This window comes from Neofelis nebulosa, chromosome 3 (genome assembly GCF_028018385.1).
Source record: "Neofelis nebulosa isolate mNeoNeb1 chromosome 3, mNeoNeb1.pri, whole genome shotgun sequence".
NCBI classification, from domain to species: Eukaryota; Metazoa; Chordata; class Mammalia; order Carnivora; family Felidae; genus Neofelis; species Neofelis nebulosa.
This window is the reverse complement of record NC_080784.1, coordinates 176,920,788-176,947,314: the sequence shown is the minus strand read 5'-3', so window position 1 is coordinate 176,947,314 and position 26,527 is coordinate 176,920,788. Positions and strand designations below refer to the sequence as shown.

Sequence of the window (26,527 nt, the reverse complement as noted above, 5' to 3'; positions counted from 1 at the left end):
TACCTCTCATCCTCATATTTTTCTAGGGCTTTTTTTTTTTTTTGCTTCCATTATAAATCATACCACAATGTGAAATTATTTTATTTATTTGTTTACTTACTCTTTGCTCATACACTTATGTTCTTCCCCGGAATGTAAATTCAGGAAGGTACTGGCTACGTCTTTCCTGCTGTGGATCCCTGAGCTTAGAAGAATGCCTGGCCCAGGAAAAGCTTTCAATAGGAATGTAGTGAATGAGTGAACCTATGGAAATACTAAGACCAACAAACAGGGTGAATGAATACGGGAGGTTGCAGGATAAGGTAGGAGAAATGAGGGAAGAGATCAGAAAAGGATATAAAATAAAGAGAAGAGGAAGAAAAAAGGAGAACACAGAGAGAAAACAGCTGTGTGAGAGAAGAAAGAAAAAGATTTTTGGAGAAGTTGCCATCCCCCCCCATTTTTTTTTTTTTTTTAAATTCAACTGCTTCTCTGTAACTTATTTCCTTGGGATGGAATAGAATCTAACAGGTAATGTATGTAAAGGTGAAGGGGAGAATTCAGGCTTGGGGTTCATGGGGATTTCTGGCCCAGGAATTTTGCAGTAGAGTTGACTTGAAGTAATATTCTCTGTTCACTTATAAATCGACACAGATCTCATTGATTTTTAATGGTGCCTATTTTCTCTCTGATTCTGGAAGTTAATCCAAGCTCTGTTGGCTCTTTGTTGTCACAAAAATGATGCAGCTTGAAGCTGAGGCTGCCCTTTTTCTGTATCTCAGAAACGAGACCCAAAGTGTCCCAACGTGAACTGTCTCTTCCACTTGCGCATGCGGAGTCCCAGCCGTCTGAGTCAGCTGGCAGGACTTAGTGAGTGAGTAACGAGGGTATCAGAAAAAGGGAAAGAGAAGGGTGAAGAGATGAAGGAAGGAAAGTACTGGGCTTCTGAAGCAGAAACCACAGTGTCCACCCTGGAACAATCTCTCTAGGAGACAGTAAAAAACTGGAAGTGTCCCACCCAAACTAAAGATGCCAATGACTTTCCTGTAATATTTAGGACAGCAGCTGTGTTTACCTAGTGCCATAAACAGGAGTGAGTTGCTATGCTTCTCACAGGCAGTGGTACTGAGGGTAAGAGTTCTTGAGGTTAGCCTGCCTGTGTGCAAATTCCTCCATGTAAGGAATGGGGAAGAGCTCATCTTCACTCAAGGGAAATGAATCAGGCATTGAACAGGGAAATGTTCAGGCATTGAACAAACCTACAATGCAGAAACAAAAATTCCTAGAGACCTATGCTCGGATCTGTGGCCTCACTGGATTTTTCTCCATCTAAGGGGAGCAAGATTCTCAGGAAAAAATGGACACCTCATCCTTTCATTAGAGCCTGGTGTGAATCTCAAAAAGGCATACAATCAGATAATGCCTGCCTGGAGGGTTCTCCACCCCACCCATCTACCCCGCCCACCTCCAGTTACCTCCTACTGTACTTTCATATCTCACCTTGAAGATCATGTTTAGAAAAGTGTTCCCCATCTTTTCTGATTATGTCAGTTCTTATCTTACTCTTTTGTGGACATGACCATAGATACAGTCTTTATTCATTTAATTGTTTGATGGATGTCGGTTTCTCTGACTACTGTCCCATGAGAACAGGTCTTGTCCTGTTAGTGGGCACCATTCAATTCCCAGCACCTAGTGTGGTACCTGACAGCTAGAAGTATTTGTTGGAAGAATGAAGACAAAAAATTGGGAAAGATTAAAATTATTTAAAAATTTAAAAGTATTAAAAATATTTAAAATTTTAATTAATGGATCCAGACATCTGCCCTTTGAGAAATGTTAAAAATTTTATATTTATTTATATAGAATACATATAATTCTTTTGAGTGAGGTCATGCACCATTTACTTTACTTCTACGAAAAACTAAGATAGGTGATCCCCTTGCTTTTTACATCAGCCTTTGGCATTCTTCTGAACATAAGCTAGAGTATGCCTTCATTCTCCAGGTTAGAGCTGTTAATTCAGACTTAAACTTTCCACTACAAGTCACCTAAACCCCCCAGTGCTCACAGAATCCAGAGAGGCCTGGGAAATAAACAGAAAATTTTATATAATGACACTTTAGCATGACCTGTAACATCTACTAATGCCCTGAAGAGGTTTGTGTGTGTCAAAGTGGCCCTGAATGCCCTTTAGCCCAGAGAAGTGACTTTCCCAGAAATGTGTAGGATGTTGGGATAACCACCCTTTTATTCATTCAATGAAAATTCCTTACCCTTGCGTGCATTATATTCTACTAGGGAGAGACAGAGAAGCAAATAAGTAAATAAAATGTGCAGTGTGGTGGGAGGAAAAGTGCCTTATAGAAGAATAAAGGAAGGAAAGGACATCAAGAGTCTCACAGAGAGTGGCAGAACTGCAATTTTCAATAGACTCATGAAGGAAGCCATCTTTGAGAAAGTGACATTTGGACAGAGACTTGAAGAAGGTGAGAAAGGAAGCCATAATCCTATAGCAGGGGAGTCTGTCCCAGGCAGAGGGAGTACAAGTGCTACTTAGCAGTGGCAGACGTGTACCTGACACGTGTGAGGAACAGCAAGAAGGCTGAAATGGGTGGTAGACAGGGTGTAAGAGCAAAGTTGTAGGAGAGGAGATGAGTACTGATCATTCCTTGAAGGCAACGAGTTTGCCTTTTATTCTAAGTGAAATGGGCAGCCATCTTGTTAACAGAAGAGTCACATGATCTGAGTCAGATCATAGAACAGATTTTCAAACAGTTATAATCTCAGAGGCAAAGGAAGGATTGGGGAGACAAGTTAATGAGCCATTGTAAAAAACCAAGCAAGGAATGATGGTGGCTTAGGGGTAGAGGTGGTAGAGAGGTGTTAGAATACAGAAATGCCCTGAATCAATGGTTCTTGTAAGATTCATTTGGTTCCCCATTTTGCTACCTTTCACTTATCACTTACTCATCTGATGTTTCTAAGCAAAAGCATATATCTCTACACTTTTACTTTCTATGTCATCTTTGAAAAATATTCCAATTCCCCTCATTGAGAAGAAAAGATATCTCTATGAGGTATGCCTAGTAGCTCATAAAATATAAATAAGTTTTGTATTTCTTCATATGACAAATATTTATTGAACAGCTACTGTTCCAAGTTCTTCTAGGAACTGTATACATAATATGCTGAGGAGAAAGAGGTTCTCAAAAGGTCAGCTAATGGTTGATTTCATAATTTTGGAATGCAGTAAATGGATTTTGTTTTTACTTCTCCTCTAAATATGCCAATGTGGGAGGGAAAAAAAAAGTAGAATAGTGCAATTTCGGGGTGCCTGGGTGGCTCAGTCAGTTAAGTGTCCAACCCTTGATCTCTGCTCACGTCATGATCTCATGTTTTGTGAATTTGAGCCCCGTGTTGGGCTTCTCCACTGACAGCATGGATCCTGCTTGGGTTTCTGTCTATTTCTCTCTGCCCCTCACCTGCTATGCGCTCTCTGTCTCTGTCTCTGTCTCTGTCTTTCTCTCTCTCAAAATAAATAAACTTAAAAAAAAAATAGTGCAATTTCTTTGTGCTGCTTGTCCCCCCTGCCCCCCGCCCACTGTGACAGCGGTATTCAAAATATAGTGCTATGTCTTGGCAACAATGAAATTCCAACTTAAAAACATGTAAGGTTTCTATTTATAACACTAAAATCATGCTATTTATTACTGTAAATCCTCAACACTTTCATCTTCATTTCATATTTACATTACGGATCTTTAGTTTAAAAAATTAACTGTCAGGGGCGCCTGGGTGGCTCAGTCGGTTGAGCGTCCGACTTCAGCTCAGGTCACGATCTCGCGGTCCGCGAGTTCGAGCCCCGCGTGGGGCTCTGCGCTGATGGCTCAGAGCCTGGAGCCTGCTTCCGATTCTGTGTCTCCCTCTCTCTCTGCCCCTCCCCCGTTCATGCTGTGTCTCTCTCTGTCTCAAAAATAAATAAACGTTAAAAAAAAAATTTAAAAAATTAACTGGCAGTGAGAGGCAGATAAATTTAAGATCTAAATTGAATCAATGTAGCTCTGCTTCACCTTCAGTCTTTATATCCTGCATATAAATATTCTTCATGAATAATTGTGTACACGGCAGGGAGTATCTTTCAAAGGACAGAAGGAGAGATTTATTAAGTTGTATTCTATTGGGACCAAAGTAGCAACTCCAGTAGCATGGAGAAGTTTGCCAGGTGTTACTCTAGTGATCTAAAAATTCTAATTTATCTAATTTACTAGATGACATTTTGGTGACTTCAAAATTTATCTTTTTTTTTTTTTTTTTACCAGCAGGAAACATTCAAGAAGGCAAGCCATGGCTTGTCATTCCTTTCCTAGGACGTCCTAGGGATCATTCTGTTCAAGTAGCCAGGTTGTCTCTTAAATACAAACTTTTGCAGAGACATACTCTAGCACCTTTCCTAACCTGGAGTTATTCAAATTCTAGATTTAACTGTGTGCTTTAGAGATTCACCAAAATGACCTCTAGCAGTCCAACATGGAGAAAAATATTGGTGTCATCTACATCCCTTATTGAACTCTGATTTCATTGGGAAGGTTTTCTCAAAGCGGGAAAGCTTTTCACAAGAAAGAGCTCTGGGTCGTCAATGTTCAGGCTTCTAGGTGTAGGAGGAAGCTGCAACTTAGATATAAAAGCTTCACATTGATATATTTGAAAAATTTTTTGTTTTTTTGTTTTTACCATACAAATTCAAAAACAGTTGAAGGGTCCTGCTTCTTTCTTATCATTTGCTATTATTACTATCATTTGCTGAGCACTTATTATGTGCTACGCCTTGTGCCAGTCATTTTATCCATGTTATTTCTTTTCGTTCTCAGAACAATCCCAGAAGGTAAGTTTTATTTATCTTGGTTTAAAGATAAGAAAGTTAAGCCTCCAATAAGTTCAGAGATGGGAAAGAACCAGATAAATATTACAATGTAGATAAGTAGCTGGGGCTGGAGCTGCATCTGGATCTCAACATTTGAAACAGTCTTATCTTGACTGCTACAATGTAGCTTACATTTAAATTTTGCTAAGGGTAATGCGACATGTCTTAGGGAAAATGGCATCGCTATTGGAATGGCAAGGTAAAACTGTCATGGTAAAACCCCATGAGTGAAAGGTTATCTTCACTAGAGCTCTTGTATTTTCAGTGAGCAGTTGAGAAGATATACCCTTATTTTGGGGAATTAATCAGGTTTCAATAAAAATTTCAGTAACATGAATCTAGTAGCTATTTCATTTTGAAGTTTAGCTAGAACACCTCTATTTTTCTTTCCATTTATTTATTTATAGAGAGAGGGAGTGAGTGCAAGTGGTGGAGGGGCAGAGAGAGAGAGAGAGAGAGAGAGAGAGAGAGAGGAAGAGAGAGAACCCCAAGAAGGATCCTCACTGTCGGTGTGGACCCAACGCAGGGCTCGATCTCATGAACTTAAACCGTGAAGTTATGACCTGAGCTGAAATCAAGACTTGGACTCTTAAGCCACTGAACCACTCAGGTGCCCCTAGAACATCTCTACTTCTGTGATCCTGGACATGTTTTGTATCTGCACTGTCCACAAGGTGCATATGTTGCTATGAAATAGACATATGTTGCTATGAAATATTTGAAATGTGGCTAGAGTGACTGAGGAGTAAATTTCCAATTTATTTAATTTTAATTAATTTCACCATTAATTTTATTTATTTTTTTTAATTTATTTTTGGACAGAGAGAGACACAGCATGAACGGGGGAGGGGCAGAGAGAGAGGGAGACACAGAATCGGAAACAGGCTCCAGGCTCCGAGCCATCAGCCCAGAGCCTGACGCGGGGCTCGAACTCACGGACCGCGAGATCGTGACCTGGCTGAAGTCGGACGCTTAACCGACTGCGCCACCCAGGCGCCCCTCACCATTAATTTTAAAAGCCACATGCTGCTAGTGGCTACCACATATCTAGAATGCCTATTGTGAGGTCATGATAGGGTACAATATGCTATGAATAGTTAGGGGAGAGACAAAAGACAATTACTGAAAGATAAATGTAATTTTCTAACCACAGAAAGAACAGAATATTTCAATACTTTTTTTGTTAGAGTAAAATGGAATGGAAAGAGAAAATTAAAGATTATTAGGTCTAGAAGCAGCCAGAGAACACCTGGTCCAATTACAGATAAGAAATCTCTGGGGTACCTGGGTGGCTCAGTCAGTTAAACATCCGACTCTTGATTTTGGCTCAGGTCATATCTCATAGGTTCTTGAGTTTCAGCCCCATGTCGAGCTCTGCTGGCAGCACAGAGCCTGCTTGGGATTCTCTGTCTCCCTCTCTCTCTCTGCCCCTTCCCCACTCAGGCTCTCTCTCAAAAATAAATAAACACATAAAAAAAAAAAAGAAGTCTTTTTAGTAATCTACAGTTTCAGTCTACTGCTGCTAATATTTTGGCAAGAGTCAGTGATACCAAAAAAAACTTAAATTGTATTAAAAATGGAATAATAGTTTGGATTTTAAAAATTTAAATAAGGCAAAGTGGTATATCTTAGTAGCAACAAATGCATTTCACTTCTTTTTAGGCAATGGAAAGGATTATGGAAAAGATTACAAGCTTATTTTTCATTTACAAAGAAAACCCAGGCTGGAACTCCAAATCAAAGAGGTGGATGAATTTGGAAACTATAGCTGCCCTCATTATAAGGGCACCATTGTAGTTTATAAAGTACCTAAAGAAAAGATAGTCCACAACTTGGATCAATCTCCTATACTGGATGAAAACCTTTGTCAGTTGCCAATTTGCAAACTGCCATTGAAGTTGCCAAAGGTAAGTTATTTTACTTCTCTAATTACCATATTTTGTTAACTCTTCGTGATTCTCCACCACAATCTATACTTCAGGCACATGGATACGCAAGGTGAAAAGGAAAGGCAGGAATAAAGTTGATAAGGAAGGAGTGGGTATATAATTTTAGAGTGGTGGAATACACTTCAGGATTTTCACTTCCTTTCATATCAACTTTCTTTAAAAATTTTTTTTAACGTTTATTTTTTGAGAGACAGAGAGAGACAGAGTACCAGCAGGGGAGGGGCAGAGAGAGAGGGAGACCCAGAATTCGAAGCAGGCTCCAGGCTCTGAGCTGTCAGTACAGAGCCTGATGTGGGACTGGACCCATGAACTGTGAGATCATGACCTGAGCCAAAGTCAGATGCTTAACTGGATGAGCCACCCAGGTGCTCCAGGATCTACCCAGGTGCACCTCAACTTTCTAATAGCAACAATTCAAGTTGATCCGGTCTTGACAACATGTTCTTAATGATTATAGAAATAATGTCATTCATTTTCTGTAACTGCATAAGAATAACTGGGAAAGAACTTATGAAAACACAGACTACATTTAACAACACAACACTTTTAGGAAATGTCATGTGGGGAATGGGAAAACAACATCAAAATATTTTCATCCAGGCTTATAAAATCCTGTACACTTGTTTTAAGAGTGAATACTCTTACCTAAAATTCTTATTCTTTTCAGGAAAGTAGGATTGAATTGTTTCTCCTAATAGGTCAAACAAATAATCTTATTGTTGTATATACTATTTTCTTCTATGATCCAGGATTTAGTCCTTCCAAACTATATTCTTAATTAGAAATATAATTGAAAAACTCACTTTATCACTTCAAAGAGTAAACGTATTCTTTAAAGATGCTAAAATTACGTTTTCGTGTTTTTACTTTTTACATTATGAATAGTAGAAATGTGTGTCGTGCCATTAGATATGGTACTGATTTTAAGTTAATCAGTAATTAATGAATTTGACAGATATTAATTGAACTCCTGAAATAGGGAATGTATTATGCTAGGCATTATGAAAAATACAGAGATATAGAGGATAATACATGCCCTAAAACTGTGTTGTCCTAAACGATAGCCACTAACCATATGTGTCATGTGTGGGGCACTTGAAATATGGCTAGTCCAAATTGAGAAGTACTGTAAGTATAAAGTACAGACCAGATTTCAAAGACGCAGTACAAAAAATATAAAATAACTCATTAATCATTTGTTTATGTTGATTTTGTAGAAATTATAATATTTGGTTACGGAGTGAAGCAAAATATATAATAATAAAATTTAGATATAAATAATATAATAAAACATATTATTACTTACTCCATAAAGTTAATTTCACCCATTTAAAAAACATTTTTTTATGTGGCTAACTAGAACATTTCAAATTGACACTTGTCTGTGTCAAACTATATTTTTATGGCACAGTATTGCTCTAAATGATTTACAATCCAGCAAAGTATGTAAAATCTGTACAGTTGACCCTTGAACAACTTCAAGGTTAAGGGCACCAACCCTTGCATAATCAAAAATCTGAGTATAACTTTGACTCTCCCAAAACTTAACCATTATTCGCCAATAGTTCATTGGAAGCCTTACTGATGACATAAACAGTTGATTGACCCATATTGTATATTACATGTTTAATATACTGTATTCTTACAATAAATGAGAAAAGAACATTATTAAGAAAATCATAACGGATATATCCAAATACTATATTTTAGTAGGTGGGAAATCATAGCTCCCTCTTATATACAAATCAGCAGAAGTAGGTACAGTTTAATATTTTTACCCTATTATCAACTTTTAAAATAAAACTGAGACAGAAGGGAGCCTGTTTAAGATTATCCAGATTGGAACGAATTTTGTGACTTGAATATACTAGAAAACGGGAGTTAGACCCTCTAATGAGAGTTGTAAAGCTAGTTGTGGGCCACGTCCCAGATTATTCAAATAAATTACTTTTCTGTTTAGAGTCATATCCGTGATTGAGACCAAAGTCTGGGAGGGGGGTGGGGCACGACGTGGGGGTGTGGGATTAAATAGCCAAGGTGCTATTTCAAGCCTGACAACTTCATTCTGTTGTATATTTCCAGTTGTGTTAATCCTAAAGCTGCTGTAAGAATCTGTTTTCCATTTCATAGTAATTTTCACTCTTTCTAGATGTTATTTTCTCAGCATTTTTCAGAAATCTGCTCCTTGATAGAAAATTATCTTTCTGTAGATATAACTCGATTTTAACTTAATTTCACTAATATTCATGTTTGGAAGAAAAGTAAAATTGCTGTAAAGGACAAGTCAACTGGTATTTGTGGTTTAGATCTTTGTAGCTTTATTTTATTATATCTTATTTTTTTCCTTTTGGCAAAAAAAGAAAATCATAAGGAAAATGCATTTGCAGTAATGTTATGTATTTATAAATAAAAATCAGTGTATAAGTTGACCCAAGCATTTCAAACCTGCGTTCTTCTAGGGTCAGCTGTATATAAAATCACCTTGTAAGATAGTAAATGATTAGACTAATGGGAAAAACAGTGTACTAATAGTTGTTCAGACGAGGAAAATAGCTTTTCCGGAAGCTGGTACCAATAGGAAATTCATGGTGGTTATGGCATGTTATCTGAGCTTTGTAAGTTGTTAGAAATTTAGCCGATGGAAAGGAAGAAAAAATGTTATGATGATGGAATGGAATGAGTTGGACTTCGGGTGGTAGGCGTAGCTTAGCATGAATTCATAATTCATGTAATAACCATTATAATAATGCATAATGTCCCCAAAGTCTTTCAAGGGCTTTTACATGCCCTATATTATTAAATTCACACATGAGGCTTTACCACTGTTCTCATTTTATAGGAAACTGAGGCATAGAAATTTTAGTCAACTTGCCCCTGGTCCCATAGTTAAGGAAGTGTCTGAGCTAGGATTCAAACCCACAACATCTGCTTCCCACAGGTGCAACCACTGTCTGCTCTTGTCTCTTGAGCAGATAAAACTAGGATTTAGGGGGCGCCTGGGTGGCGCAGTCGGTTAAGCGTCCGACTTCAGCCAGGTCACGATCTCGCGGCCCGTGAGTTCGAGCCCCGCGTCAGGCTCTGGGCTGATGGCTCGGAGCCTGGAGCCTGTTTCCGATTCTGTGTCTCCCTCTCTCTCTGCCCCTCCCCCGTTCATGCTCTGTCTCTCTCTGTCCCAAAAATAAAAAAAAAAAAAAAAAAAACGTTGAGGAAAAAAAAAAACAAACTAGGATTTAGATAACCTCCAGGATATAAGATGGATTTTAGGACTTCCATGTTCACCCCTGAAGTTGTACAATAATTTTATGTGTATTATGCCTTAGTGTAAAGGTGATATTAAAATTAAAAACTGATATGGCATGAATTCTGGCTACATTGAAAGTAGCCATATCAACAGAGGTGCTGGGTTATAGAGACAATAACTCTTTACTTGCTGGTTTGGGGGAGATTCTGGGGTTCCTGGGAGGCATTTGCAGGGTAGCAGAGTCTACTAAACCATTTATACTTAAAATTATATTTAAGAACAGTGTATCTATATAGGTGTGTACCCACCATCAGTTTTTCCTCTGTGCATTTTCACTTCCGTCTTAGGGCCTTTGTACTTGTTCACTATGCTTAGGGCTCTCTTCCCTCAGTCGAGTAGCTGGTTCTTTATCATTCAGGTTCAGCTCATAAATCACCTCCTATAATTACCCCCCCCCCCATCTCCTTATCTAAAGCCACTCTTTAACCCATTAGCCCTTTAAAATTTACTTCATAACACTTACTATTAATTGAAAGTAATAGAGTCATGTATTTGTTCGTGAACTTTCCATTTGCCTTTGCTCCTTGAGAAAGCAAGCTCCGCGAGTGAAAGACCTTGTCTCCTTGTTCTGGCTATACCGTCGGTGACTAGAACAGTGCCTGGCACATCATAGGAACTTTAAATATTTGTGACTGGATCAAAGAGGAAAGGTCTGTACCATTTGTTAGGTTCTAAAAATTAGAATTAAAATTAGATTTTAAGAACTATGGACTTAATACTCCAATTCTCTTGTCCAGTGGTTCACAGCCTCATTTATAAACACTTAGCTGGTGGGCCAAGGAGTTGATTTGGATCAACACGAAGATTTGGGAGCAGAGCAAGAGAGGAAGGAGACACTGGGGGCATTCTCCAGGTAGCTCCACTTAACACATTACCTCCTAAGGTCACTATGTTGTTCAGCTGCTATAGGGAGATCGGCGGGAGACAAATAAGGAGGCTTAGAATTTTCTGGCAGGAGGTGGTGAAGGTCTCACTGTGATAGTGGCAAACAATGGAAAGAAAGCCCCTTATGTAAGAGAGGACAGACTTGAAGTCCAAAATGTGATACAAATTCAGCTCTCAGTTTTTGGTATTTTCTCTGATTTCATGAATCAACTGGCCAAATTAGCCAAGCCATACAATTTAAGGTTTTATATGGATTTTGCTCAGTAAAAGTCTGTGTGAGTGATTGTCCAGGTCTTTTGCACAAGTTCTTCCTCTGCCTTGATTCTGCTTGCCTGAACAAATCCTACTGGTCATCATTTACAGCTCTGTTGAGGTGTGACTTCTCCCAGGAAGCCTTCCTTGATTTCCCCTTTCATATCGACTTTGATGTGCTTGGTTTCCACAACACCTGTACTTCCCCTATTGCTGCAGTTACCATATTGTATTATCATCACTTGTTTCTCAGTAGATATATATCTCTCGGTCTTTTTGTTTGTTTTTGCCCTCCTAAAGAGTCTCTCTGGACATCTTTTCCTCTAATCAACCCTCCCCACTAAATTTTAATATCACAGATACAGAGTATGCATATTTGTATTTTATAAACTAAAAGTGTAAAACATTTTCATATTGCCCAAGAGCTAATTTTCTTTCAATTTGCATTGCCAGTGTCAGGCATACAGTACATGCTTGATAAATATTTGTGAATAATTAGAGGGATGAGACGATTTCTTCAAATCTTAAGACTGACCAGTTTTGACACTGTGGATCTTGAAACTATATGGACATTTAAAAAAGATGTTTATTTATTTATTTTGAGAGAGGGAAAGAGAGCAGGGGAGGGGCAGAGGGAGAGGTAGAGAGAGAGAATCCCAAGTAGGCTCCACGCTCAGTGCGAGCCTGTTGCTGGGCTTGATTGCACAACCTCAAGATCACGACCTGAGTCGAAATCAAGAGTCTGGCCCTCAACAGACTGAACCACCCAGGCGTCCCTGGCTTGCTTAAACATAGTACATTTTACTCTGCTGATCTTCATATATGAATCTACTGCTCATAGCCTTTGGTCCTTCCTTTTTCTTCCAGATGGGTTTGTATAGGGCTATCCAGATTCACCCTTTTGGTCCTTTTACATGCTTAAATCTTTACTAGAAGTTTCTTGGGTTCAGAAAAAATCTGTGGCTATACAAGCTTTTCTCTCTTTTCAAAGTAATATACCCAAATGGGAATTGAAACCAGACCTTTAGTCTGTGAGGACAGATTTCTTCCAAAAAGTTCATAATTAAAAAAAAAAAAAAATTGACCTCAGCTTCACAGTAGTAGAATACCCTCTTTTTCAGGAAATGAAAATATCCCTATTATATGGAGCTTGGCATTAATGAACACTACATTATGCACACATTTGTACATGTAGCATAAATTACATGAAGGCATTTGTCAAAATTAAAAGTGCTTTTCACACAGAAGATAAGTAGTAACTATTTAGATGTATGTATATAAACATACACATTCACATACACATAATTATAATCTGTGATCTTAATGTACTGCCTGATTCCCAAAGATGTGAAAACATAGGACCCATTACTTCATGCTTGTGAAGGACTCTGTTTCATCCTTTAGCCTCCAAATTCCATTCATGCATATATTAATTCATTCAACAAACACTTTTGTATCCCATGGACCAGACACACAACAGTGTTCCTTTAGGTACGGTCTCTTCCTCTTACCTCTCCACAGATTATTGTCAACCCAGAGGGCAGAATGAGCCTCTAAACCATCAGTCAGATCATTTTCTGACTTTGCTCCAAACCTTGCAATGGCTCCTGGTTTCACTCAGAGTAAAAGACTGTGTCTGAACTTGACTCCCATTGATGCTAAGACCTTCTCTCCCCCACTCTTCACTTGTTCAGCTCTCGCCACAACACCCTCTTGATGTTCTTGGAACTTGCCACACATGCTTCTGCTTCAGATCCTTATGTTAGTGGTTCCCTGGCCTGGAATGTCCTTCCATCCATCAGATACCTACGTGGCCAACACCCTCACCTCCTTCAGTTCTTCGATCAAATTTCACCTTCTCTCTGAGGCTTACTCTGATTCTATTTCTTATTGCAATGTACTCTTACCCACACAAACCAACAATCCTGGTCCTCTTTAACTTGCTCTGTAGTTTTGCTTTCCTCTAAAGCATCGATACCTCCTAACATTTATTTCCTTGTTGATTATGTTTATCATAGGGACACTTACTTCACCACTAAAATGTGAGCTTCTTGAGGGCAAGGACCTTTATCTGTTGTCCATTGCTGCACCTCAGGGCCCTAGAATAATGCCTGGCATAGGTTAGGTGCTCAGATACATTGGTTGAATTAACTGTCAAATAGAGCTTGTATTTTCAATACCCAAAGTGCGAAGAGCAAAGTGAGAAGTGCCGAGAAGGAAAGTGAATTAGCATCAGAGGGTTGGCAGAATTTGTAATATATGCTTACAGATGTGATAGCCAGCACAGGCCTCCCTGTGGAGCCCCTTCTGGGCCAAAGAGTAACAGTGACAGGAAGCTCATCTGCCTGCGTGGCCAAGAGAGCACCATGGTGAGGGAAACAACATGTTCCCAGACTGCCATGGGCATGAGATTTTAACCAAGGACTCCGTGGCAAATGCTCATGGGAGGAGCAGAGAGAGGTGATTAGGTTTGAGAGATAAAGAGGATCTTCATGATAATTCCATTTCAATCTAATCTTCCGAAAATGGTCACATAATCAATACATGTGAAAATGTATGAAGGAAAAGAGTAAGGATTGGTCCCTACGTCTTTCTTAAGTTGTGCTTCAAACTTTCTTCTTTTACAAAATATTGAAGGAAACTCAGTTCACACCACGTCTATGTGTGCTTTGGCAGAAACAGGGCAATTTCAAAAAACTGTCAAAGATTCTTTTTTAGGTGGAAGGAAGTGGTGTGTGCGTATGTACTTCTGAAATCACGTCACAAAGGTAACTGTGCCATTTGGTTATTTGTGCTAGGTTGAGTTGTGACTGCCTTTCATTCTTGTTTGTCTGCTGGGAGGCTTTGCTTTGAAGGAGAGGGGGGCTCTGGGTCTGGTGGCTGTTTTCTGTGGGAGGCTGTCAGGGCCGTAGTTTTCTAGTCATATCTACCCTACATATTTACGTAAGCCATCTGTTGACCCAAGTTTTGCCTAGTCTGAACTTCCTCTTTTAAAAAAAAAAAAAACTGAACTCATGACATGTGATTTCTAGTAAATAATGATACTGCTTTAACACTTGCTTTCTCACCACATGAAGTAACTTGCGTGGTCAAAGAGAGAAAGCAGGCAGAGGCAGGTGCACCATTTACCTCATTAGAAGTGATATACTTCACCTTCTCACCACTTCAGATTGCCATCTCCCTGTCCTTTCAGGAATGACATGTTTTTCAGTGATCTTTTTCTAGGCCCATGAGACACTAAGAGACGATCTCAACTACAAAACTGTGAAGACCCCAAGCTATTGAACATCTTTACACTCACAGCCTCTTCAATTCTACTTAGGCTTTTATTTGTAATAATTTACAAAGTTGGATTAAGGCTCAAGAATGGAATGGGACTTAATAGTCCATTGCTAGCTATGAATAAAGCAGATTTTTTTAAAGTTTTTTTTTATTTTGAAAGAGAGAGAGCAGTATGAGTGGGGAAAAGAAGAGAGAGAGGGAGAGAGAGAATTCCAAGCAGGCTCTGCACTGTCAGCACAGAGCCCGATGTGGGACTCAAATTCATGAACCATGAAATCATAACATGAGCGGAAATCAAGAGTCAGACACTTAACTGACTGAGCCATCCAGGAGCCCTGAAGAAAGCAGATTTTAAAAGGTGTCTGCTTTTAAAATAAAACTGTGCAAGAGGCATCAGAGTTTGTTGGCTTTTGCATGTGAGTGTTTGGGGGGGGGGGGAGGGGTAGTGGAGCGGAGACATTGTAAACCTAATGGTGATTTTGGAATTTTCTGTAACTTAGTTTCATGCTTTCTATATTATAGTTGATTATAATAACATTTATGTTGCTTTATGCACCACCCCTGTCAATTATGGAAAGAAGTCATTAAAATCTTGGTAAGGAGAGATATCACGTCAATTTTCTTTCTTAACCTGTGAAACGTTTACAAAGCCCTCTCTTTCCAGTGTTGTAAGTCTGGCTCTCCTTGGCTCTTTGCTGACATGCCCTCTGTGACTGCAGTCTTACCTTCCTCTGAGCCATCAGAATGGCCTTCAAAGACAGTCTTGACTATGTCACTGAAAAATCTAGTTTATATTGTACATGAGATGTTTGAGGGTGAAAATGATCAAAACTGGTTTAGTTAGAAACAGGATCCTTTTCTGGAAGCAGCTTTGCCCACCAACTTAATCAGAAGAGCACCTTTCCCTTCTCTTGCCCTTCTCCTTCCTATTCATCTACCCCTTCCCTTTTCTTTGTCCTCTCCCCTCTCCTCCTCTTCTCCCTTACTCTTCTCTATCTTCCCCTTTCTCTTTATCTGTCCATCTTGACCCTTACTCCTCATTCTTCCTCCTTCATGGTCTGTTCATACAAGGGAAGGTTTTCTGTGCTCAGCAGGCAGTATAATTAAACCAGGCATTGTGCCCTACAATTCTTGTGCCCAAGAATTCTTTTATAAAGCAAACTCATATATTCTTGTCTCTCTGGGAAAATTTAACAAAAAAAGTAATTGATGTGTTTGCACTTATTCTCTTAAAATAATGTTTACTGAGCAAAAGATGATGTTCATTAATTCAAACAATTTCTAGCTTATGAACTCCAACCATAATGTTTTTGTGTAGAAATGTCAGTCAACATGTCAAATACTAATTAAATACCAACTATGTATGAGATACTATGTAGGGTCTAAAAGATAATAGTAATATTGGTCAAAGTCCTAGCATTAGGAAATTACAGTCCAGGAAATAAAGCACAAACACTTTAAACATTATAAAACAATGCAAGAGATAGATCATAATAGAATACAACAATCTAGTAATATCACAGGACAGAAACTGGTGATTAACTGCAAATGAATGATGGAGATGTTAAGTGCCAGGACATTTCAGAGAAGGGAGTGATTTCTGTGACCGAGGTAACCTGGGACACTTCACAGAGCAAGACAGATGTAGAGAATGTTTAGGTCCTGGAAAGGACAGAGAAAAAAGCAGCAAGTTCCACAGAAGAAGGATAGCTTGAGCTGAAACTTTGAAGTGGCAAAGCAGATGATGTGTTTTATGAAAGGACAATGTGTAGATCTGTGTGGTTTGAGTAGAAGATTTGGAAAAATCACATTGGAAATAAATTGGGGAAAGATTATGGAGGGCTTTGAATGCCTTGATAAGTCAATCAAATGTCTCCGTGAAATTTTTACACAATTTGTCAAAATTTGTCGAAAGAATGGGATTGGTTTCATGATACAAAGGACATGTGTGAAGTAGAGATTCAAACCAGAAATCCTTAGCGTATAAGCAAACAAAAATATCCCTTGGCCACTGAGGATGGAGAAGTAGGTGTCTTATTAATTGATAACTAAGCTAATCTTTTATCCTATAAATAATTGGAAAGTGTTAACCAGGAGGGTGACATGATCAAATTTCATTAGCGTATCATTGTGACAGGGTATAAGAATAATTATGAAAGAGATGAGTTTAGCAACAGTAAAATAAAGGGCTAACGAAATAGTCCATGGGAGAGATGGCCTGATATTAAGACCATGGTGGTAAGGATGGCAGGCAGAGAACAGAGTCAGAGAGCAATTTAGGATTGGGGACCAACTGGACTTGGTGGTAGAGTGAATTTGTGTGGGGATTGGGAGGTAGCAGGACATTAGGAGCCAGAGAAAGTTGCGGGGGGGGGGGGTGCTTCCTAGGGTGCCTCCTAGGACACCAGTTTGAGTGATGGTCCTGTGATACAACCTAGAGTTTCACTGACTTTAGTTTGGAATTGCGTTCAAACTTGCATTTCATTTCCGTTCCCCCTAATATTGCCCTAAACAATAGATGGTTGTTACTTCCTTTTTGAAGGCTTACCACCAGCTCCCTTTACTGCTCTACATCACACCCTGGCAGGGTGGTTTTCTCAAAGACAAATGTGGTTTTATCAGTCTTATACATAGCATATAAAGCCCTTCACAAATCACCACAACTTACCCTTCAACCCCTTCATATTACATTTACTCAAATGACATTTTTTCTCCAATGCCACTTAAAGACTCATTTCTTTTACACATTATGGTCTTAACTACCTCAGAGGCTCTTCCCACAGCTGCCCTTGGGACAGCACTGACTCCACACTTAGCTCTAAGATCATCTCTTTAGAAGAAGCACAATTAGGTAGTGGGCCTCCTCGGGGCTGGAGGCATAACTCGCTTAATTTTGTAAACCCATCTGGTAAGCATTCAATAATGTTTTGTCGAACTATTTAATGAATAAGTGAATGCATTTATTAAATAAATGAATGCTGGGGAAATTGATAAGACAAATGAAGGAGCCTTAACAGCTGACAAAAGCTTTACCTGTTTCCTTTCCCAGCTAACAGTTAACATTTAGCAAAAGCCTGTGTCATGCCCTCAAAGGAATGACTAATATGGGGATTTTACAGCTGTGGTCAGACCTGGAAGATGTTTGTGGCTATCCAGGCCTTTCCCGGTAACATTCGTATCACTCTTCCTGGTAGAAAGTCTACTCCTATCTATAAGCCAAAAAAGAAAAAAAAGAAACAAACAAACAAAAAAAAAAAAAAAAAAAAAAGAAAAAGAAAGAAAGAAGAGAAAAGAAAAGAAAAAGAGAAAAAGCAAAACAAAAAATCATCAGGAAGTTAGAAAACAAATTCGAAATTGGATATTAGAATCTAATTCTAGAATCTTGAAATCAGAACACACTAGAGAAAAATAATGCTCAGAGTTGAACAGGCACTTTGACAGGTCTTGAGGATTGACCACAACTCTCTGGGATTGTAATTTAAAAGTGGAATAATAGAGAGAGGAGGTAGAACTTCATAAAAGTGTTAACAGTGCTGTGTATGTTTGACTTGTTCGGCTGCTTTTAAAATGAATAGTGTCTCCCACGTAGCTGCATTTATAGATCAAAGGCGTCTGCTTTTGCCAGAATTGCTTGGAATAGTGGGCAAAGTTTTAAGCATATTAAGAGTAGTTACCATTTACCCAGTGTTTGCTATGTTCCAGGCATATTTGAAGTGCTCTGTATATTTTGTGTCACTAAAACCTCACTGTAGTTAGGGTACAGGTACCGCTTTGCCTATTGGTAGATACAAAAAATGAACACGGAAACATTAATTTCTAAATTATATTTATCCGTTCCAGACTGATTTTGACAACTTTTCTTTATTGACTCAAGGTATATACTACATATATCTTCTGACTTATCCAGAACCTTTCTTAGTCTATCTGTAGCCATCTCTGAAAGCCTCTTCCTTCTATCTGTCCAAGCTCCTTAAATCAGTTGGGGTTTCCTGATTTGGTCTTTCTGGTGATCAGGGTCCTGAAGCTGTCTCCTTTTGTGACTGACTCCTTCAAAGGCTGAGAGATATTTAAGCTCTTCCTCTTGACAAAGCCACAATCAAATTAAAGCCTTAAAAAGAGCCATTTTCCAAGGAGCAATTAAAAAAAAAAATAATGAAAATAAAACATAAGCTTGGCTGCAAGCAAAATATGCACGGTTTTAGGACTAAGAAAAACCGGACCTTAAACAAAGGTACGGATTCGGGTTTCTTCTGGGATTGGTAGTGGTCTGATTTCATTTTGAAAAAACTTAATTTCTAGATTTATCTCTAAGTTAGACCGCTCTTGGTCAGCTCTTCTTGTTCTGATCTCGGTTCTTTCTCTCTCTTTCTCTCTTTCACTTTAATCTTACTTCTCTGTGGGTTTATGCTGGTCTTCAGATTTCTCTACATAAAGGCACTTCCTTTTATTGTGTGGGCCAAGCACTCTGCCTAAGCTTTCAGGAAGTTCTACACTGACTGTGCTATTACAACAATATCAAGATGAAAACAGCAAGAGGCTATGTATTGGCTGATATTGGTGTCTTTTAATTTATTTATTTTAAAAGCCTGTGTAGAGAATATTTTGAGGGTATCTGAGTTATAAGTCATCATCAAAAAGCAAGGGGCGGGGATTTTCAAAAGCACACAAAAATAGAGAAAATAATAATGAATTTACATCGACCCATCATCTTCTGCCATTCTTGTTTCCTCTAATATCCCTGGGTTTTTTTTCTTTTTTGTTTTTTTTTTTGTTTGGATATTTTAAAGCAAATCACAGATACTATGTCACTTTACTTGTAAATAACTCTCTCTGTTTCCTAAGAGGTAAGGACTTAAAAAAAGACCACAATACCATTGCTACCCCCAACAATATTAGCAATTCTTACTTGATTTTCTCTTTTTATAATTTTCTCTTTTTATAGTTAATTTGTTCAAAAACAAGGTTCAAGAAATGTCCACACATTGCCTTTGTCTGTGTCTCTGCCACAATTGGTTGAATTTTCAGTGTAGCTCGTGTGCTTGATTTCAAGCTACCCTCCCAGCATACTTTGCGGGTAGGAACCATCGTCTCTGTCTCAGAGAGTGTAGTAAACGAATTTCAATGACTTGCCTCAACTTGCACGACCTCACAGGGCCAGAGGCTGTGTCAGGACCCACTTCAAAGTCATTCCCGTTTCATGTAGTCCCATGTCCCTTTTTCCCTGAGCAAGCCAGATCCTTGCTTACATTACATCTGCCACTTTTATTACGATGTCATGCTGCCTCTCATACCCTCTGCCCCTTCAGGGTGTGTGGCAATTCCAGACTTTTCAAAGAGCCAGACTGGCTGTACCTTTTGTTGAAACTAAGTTTTGGAATAGAGCAGCCATAGACTACGATGGCGGTTTCCTTTGCTATTTGGAATTTTTCAGAAGCAGATTTTCTCTGTCAACTTAGTGTTAAATGCGCAGTCACTTCTGAACAGCTCAAAAAGGTCTTCTGTTTAACTCACGGGTGACATCAGTTCACAGAACCTCCTTTCCAGAGCAGAGATCATCACTGTCCGTTTAATATGATGAAGGCTCCAGCTTTCTCTGGCTTAGGTCATGAGTTCACATTCCTTTCTTTTTGTTGGTGATTTATAACTCAGATACCCTCCAAATATCCTCTACAGTTTTAAAAGAACAAAAATATGTTACATATATGTTTATAGCAAAAGATGGTTCCTAGCAAATAAAAGGGAGTGTTCAGTTATACTGCTTTTTTCTAAATTTTGGAATTGGAAGAACTTTTCTTTTTGAAGGACGATAACATACCAGCTTTAAATAAAATGGATTCACATGGTGAGGGAGTTATTCTCTTTCTAATCCTTTCCCTGATCTTCTGAGTAGATCTCAGGTTAGTGTTAGCATATTTTCACATCTCTCTAACACAAAATCTCCCCTGTTAACAAGCAGAGAATAATTCTTAGGCTCAGAAATCTTGGCTGGCAACAGAATTCAACAATATTGTTTAACTGTATTCATTTTTAAGATTTTCATGTGGTTATTTAAGTGAAATGTTTTTTCCACTTATGATTCAAATATGGGTTCCTTTTAAAACTGTATTTTGTAGGTTGGGTGCTTGGGTGGCTCAGTTAGTTAAGTGTCCAACTTCAGCTCAGGTCATGATCTCGCAGTTTGTGGGTTCAAGCCCCACATCGGGCTCTGTGATGACAGCTCAGAGCCTGGAGCCTGCTTTGGATTCTGTGTCTCCCTCTCTCTCTGCCTCTTCTCTGCTTATACTTGCTCTCTCTCTCAAAAATAAGTAAATAAACATTTTTTTAAAAACTGTATTTTGTAGGTTAAAAGCAGTACTTCTACAGAAAAAAAATTAAGTAATGACAGCTATTGTTTTGAGCACTTATTACATACAATGTCCTGCTTTAAGTTACCTGATAGAACCCAGGGTTTTCAGGGTGCCTGCCTGGCTCAGTCAGTAGAGTGTATGATTCTTCATCTTGGGGTTGTGAGTTTCGGCCCCATGATGACTGTAGAGATTACTTAAAATAAATAAAATAAAATAAAAAAGAATTCAATGTTTCTGTCAATGACACTACGAAGCAGGTCCGATTATCATGTTGTAAGTGAGGAAAGCGAGGCACGAAGGAATACTTTCAGATCACAAGTTTAATAAGTGGTAGGGTTAGGAGCTGAGCAGAGCTCTTTCCCTTCACCTAATACTGGCTCCCAGTCCGGAGCAGTAAAGTGGATATATGTAAATGGTGAGTGTAACACAAGAAGTACTAGAATCGTTCAGAGAACATCTTGCCTTACAACCTTCACGTTCCATACACGTTTTAACTTACAGGCTAAAAATAAATGACCTGTATTCCTACAAATGTTACTTTACATATGATATCCATCTTTTAGTGTGTACATTTTTGGTCAAACTATTTTACCTCTCTACACCTCAGTTTTCTCATTGTAAAGTACCTCATTGTAGTTGTACCTAACAACTACCTTACAAGGTTATGGATATAGTAGACTATACCAAGGTCATATGATATACTTTACATGGCCGCGGTAATTACCGGTACATGATAAATAGCACAAAACAGTAGCTGATATCATTATCTGGAGGCAATAGTATTTACTGTTTGGGTTAGGGCTTTCGACAGACCCAGGTTTTAAGACCATGTTACCTCAGAGAAGTGACATCTGTGAAATGGGGATGACAGTTATTGAAATTCTTGTCATGCGTTTGGAATGAAATGATAATAGTTACCTGTTTAGCCCAATTCCTCTTACATTGCTTTGGATCTCTAGCATTCCTTTTCGGTTCTTTCTCAGAAATTCCATCTCTCTGCTTATATTCCCCATCTGTTCTTACATGCTGTTCACTTTTTCCATTAGAGCCCTTAGCACATTACTCCAAGTTTTCTAAACTTTTTGGCTTGATAATTCTAACATCCTTGACGTATCTGGGTCTGGCTCTGACACTTTTGTTTCCTCAATTTGTGGTTTTGCCTTTTAGTAGATCTTATCATTTTTTCTTGATAAGTGATCCTGATGTACAGGGTAAAAGGAACTACTTTAAATAGGCCTTGAGTAATGTGATTGTAAGTGTGGGGGAGGGGAGCTGTTCAATAGTCTTATGATGAGGACTCAGTGTTCAATGAGCCTGTACCTCTGTCTATGAACTTCACATGTGCCTCTTAGCCCACTTCCTAACTTCCCCAGCCTGTGGAACAGGATGGCTACAGGGGGTTGGAGTTGAGTAGTTCCCTTCCCCCATGGAAAGTGTTAGATGGACCAGGGAGGCAAACCATAAGAGACTCCAAAATACAGAGAACAAACTGAGGGGTGCTGGAGGGGTGTTGGGTGGAGGGATGGGCTAAATGGGTGATGGGCATTAAGGAGGGTACTTGTTTGGATGGGCGCTGGATGTTATATGTAATGATGAATCACTAAATTCTACTCCTGAAATGAAACTAAATAAATAAATTAAAATTAAAAATTAAAACAATAAACAGTTAAAAAAAAAGTTAGAGGGACCTAGATTTGGGTATTTCCCTTCTCTAGAGTCAGTTAGGCTCTAATAAAACCCCAGCAGATCAGGCTCTGGTTATAGTTTCTACTAAGGATAGACATTGTTAAGAAGTATGTTTGTTAACATACTTAAGTTTCTTAACTTAACAAGTATCTCTGGTATGTTTCAGAGCGGTTTATTTCCCCCTATCCCTGCTGGAAGTAAGGGGGATTTTTCTTAGCTTTCACCATGAGAACCTGGCTGAGCTCCTGGAGGTAAAATTCATAAAAGTGTGTCAGTCTCCCTTGACTGGGTCCCTGTGAAGTTTTTAACTCTTAAATTTGTTTACATTAAGCCTCCAGCAATTTGTCAAGTATAGTTCAGGCTTCCTTACCTGGCACTGATCTAGAGGCAGTTTCTACTGATGGGTTTTTCTCTGGTAAGTTGTAACATTTTGTACTCAGCTGTCAGTCTCTTCAGGTATGGGGACAGAGGTTCGTCCTGTGACCTCACTTGTCTGATGGATCTAAAAAGAGTTGTTGATTTTTTAGTTTGTTCAGCGTTTTTTATGTGTTAGGACAAAGTGGCAACTTCCAGCTTCTTACATGACTGATTGGAAACTGGAAGTTTAGCCCAGTTCTTTACACCAGTACATCCTTGCTCAACCCTGGTATTAGCTCCGATTTGATTTGTAATAATGTTGGACCCATAACTGCGGCACAAAGTTTTTTGCTAACGTTAATCTTTTGTACCAGATTACTTCTTTGATCAATATTCTATCTAAGTTATTTACAAAGCAAAGCCATTAAGAACTTTATAGAAGTTGTACATTATAAAGGTTGAGAATATACAGTTTACTATTATGATGCAATAAAGGAACTCAAGTTAAGCAAATGGCAGTAATTACTTAGTTGCAGAGACCTCTATGCAAGATAAATACAGAGTAAGAATAGGCAGTGAAAACCAGTACTTAGTAATATTATCTCAAAGGCTTCTGATAAAATCTGTGCTAAAGATACACAAAAACATTCTAATTATATATACTTCCTCGATCTATTAGTATTCACATACTTTCACTTGCATATCTTCTAACTACAAAATAAATGACCAATTTACCAGAAACGTCTGCAATATGTGTATGGGGGTGGGAAGGGTGTGGAGGTTAAGGCTGGATGGAGGAGTTGTTGCCACAAGATGTCGTGATAATTAACCAGTGAAAGTCTCTTTATGCAAAAGTGTCTTAGAGTAAATAAAAAATAATATCAGCATGGCATTTTTGTTTGTCATATTTCACTGACTCACATTGATCTGCGGTGCTCGGTGGCATCCACATGAGATGGAGCTTCAAATGTCAGAAAGTTTTCACATTACTTTACATAAGAACTCCTTCTGCCATAGGGACCCTCCTTCCACCCTCCAAACTAGCAGACAGGTAGAAATTAAAGAGAAAATGTCTACCTCTTATTATTTCTTTTTTTTTCTACCTCTTATGATTTCTATATCTTCCCAATAGCAACGGTATTATTGTGGATGCCCTTACCATTGGCACCACAATTTAAATAGGATACAATTTAAAATAGGATATTGCTATAGGATTCAAAGATACCGTCATATTATGTCACAGTTTCCACCTAGCACTTCAAAATATGTGTGAAATAGTGGGAAGGATCCATAGTTGTTCTGACTACCCCCCTTTTTAAAATTTCACGTTAGGTTTTGTGGATTACTGTGGTGATCCCTGTAGGGATTTCCCCCCAGTGTCCTTACTGAATGAACTTCCTAATTTGATGCGAGTTTGTCCTAGGCTGGGAAGTGGGTGCACAGTGGTGACTTAAGTTATCAAACAAATCAGTCCTAAAGCCAATCCAACATGGCAGTTGTTTGCTCTGCATTGTCCGTCACTCTGCTTTTCACGCACACGTTTCCAGAGTGAGGTTAACTTAGTGAACACGACCACCATCCTAAGCATCCTGAAAGCACAATATAATGAGGGTGAATCCTGACCAAGATTGAAACATTATGCTTCTTTCTAAGTCCTGTCAAAGACTAGATGGGCAGCAGTGGCTGAGCCCAGATTGGCTGTGAGACCACAGGGAAAGGGATGGTCTCCAGTGTTTTTATGTCATGGTAACACTCAGATCAAGTCTTGCTATACAAAAAGCTATAACACTCAGATCAAGTGTTACAAGTGTGGATCAAGTATATACAAAAAAGCTATACTTACAGGATTAGTTTTAGTTACAAATGGATTTTTGGGCAATCATCTCTGTATTGGAATTTTGGAAGTATATAAAGCCTCTCTGCATCCAAAATGGGTCTCTAGTTCTGCCAAGAGAGGTCTGACAAAAACAAGTAACTTTTGTGTCAAGGAACCCAGCCAAGCTATTCCATTTTATTTCAACTAAAGTTTATTATTTTATTTCACTTAAAATCCATTATAAACCTAAGAAATAGATAAGATAATGACAATAAATTTAAAGTTTAGGAAACTAAGGCATGGATTAACTCTCAGGAGCCAACAATTACAGAGGTTGTCCAGTCTTACCTGAGAGCTCGTGTGCTGGAGCAGCCTCGTATTAGGGAAAGAAAGCACCAGCTTTAGAGTTAATCACAGCTGGGTTCAGCCCTCCACTCACTCTCTCTGAGGTCTCAGCCGTGAGACCTCAACCACTCTGGAGTCTTTGCTATCCTCACAGATCACAGAGGAAACCAGTAAGAGCTCCTTCATTTTCCTCACAGTGCTTTTGGAAAAGATAGATCAGATAATCAAGAAGAAAAGAATTTGTAAATAACTTTGAAGCAGACTCAATTCTGAGAGTTTCAGCCTTGCCTGATAAATGGGTACTGAGGGCTTACCAGCCCAGAAGATTGTTTATGTGAGTGTTGAGGTAATTTCTGGGTAAGAAATTGACCTCGTTCATTGGGTCTGAAGTAATGAAGTAAATGAGATATGACTTGATAGAATTCTATTTGCAGGGGTCAGGGTAAATTTGCCTAAAAACACACATACATCTTCATATAAGGTTGGCCCTTGAACAATATGGGAATTAGGGGTGCTGCCCCCTGCACAGTTGAGAATCCACATGAAACTTTTTTTTAAAATGTTTGTGTATTTATTTTGAGTGAGAGAGATGAGAGAGAGAGAGAGAGAGAGAGAGAGAGCCCATGCAAGCAGGGGAGGGGCAGAGAGAGAGGGAGAGAGAGAGAGAGAGCGAGCCAAGCAGATTCTATGCTATCAGCACAGAGCCCAACATGGAGCTTGATCCCACAGAACTTTGAGATCATGACTTGAGCCAAAATCAAGAATCATATGCTTAACCAACTGTGCCACCTAGGTGCCCCAAACTTAACTACTAATAGCCCACTGTTGATCAGAAGCCTTACTGATAATATAAACAGTAGATTATCACATATTTTGTATGCAATATATATTACATAATGTATTCTTACAATAAAGAGAGCTAGGGAAAGGCAAATGTTATTAAGAAAATACATTTTCTGAAGAGAAAATACATTTACTATGCTGTGCTATATTTATCGAAAAAGTCCATGTACAAATGGACCCATGCAATTCAAACCTGCATTGTTCAAGGGCCAACTGTATATTAATTATATAAATATATTTTATTAAATACATATAAATATATGCTAGATACTCTATGTTAAATACATAGCATATTGATATATATTTAAAGCATCAGATGTTATCAGAATGGAGTGCTGTAGCTATTAGTGAAATCTCTTTCTCAGTTCAGCCTCTTGGATTCAAGATTGTGTCCTAAAGGGAAAGGTTTTAATTTAAAAACAGAAGACCTATTTCACTGACCTCTGTGACACATCAGGGCACAATCAACATCACTCTACTGTCATGTAACACGATGGGGAGGGAACCACTTTCTTCATCCTATCACATTTTACCACACAACGTACGTACCAGGAGGGGTCA

The 26,527-nt window shown here is 38.7% G+C and overlaps 1 protein-coding gene across 1 annotated transcript in view; it reads left to right on the top strand.

Annotated features, from left to right (window-relative positions):
• Nucleotides 1-26,527, top strand: part of DTHD1 (death domain containing 1) — a 65,480-nt gene that overhangs the window by 27,508 nt on the left and 11,445 nt on the right. The window contains exon 8 of the mRNA XM_058722885.1: nucleotides 6,566-6,810. Within this exon, the coding sequence (XP_058578868.1) occupies nucleotides 6,566-6,810 (245 nt within the window). The remainder of the gene's footprint in view (nucleotides 1-6,565; nucleotides 6,811-26,527) is intronic.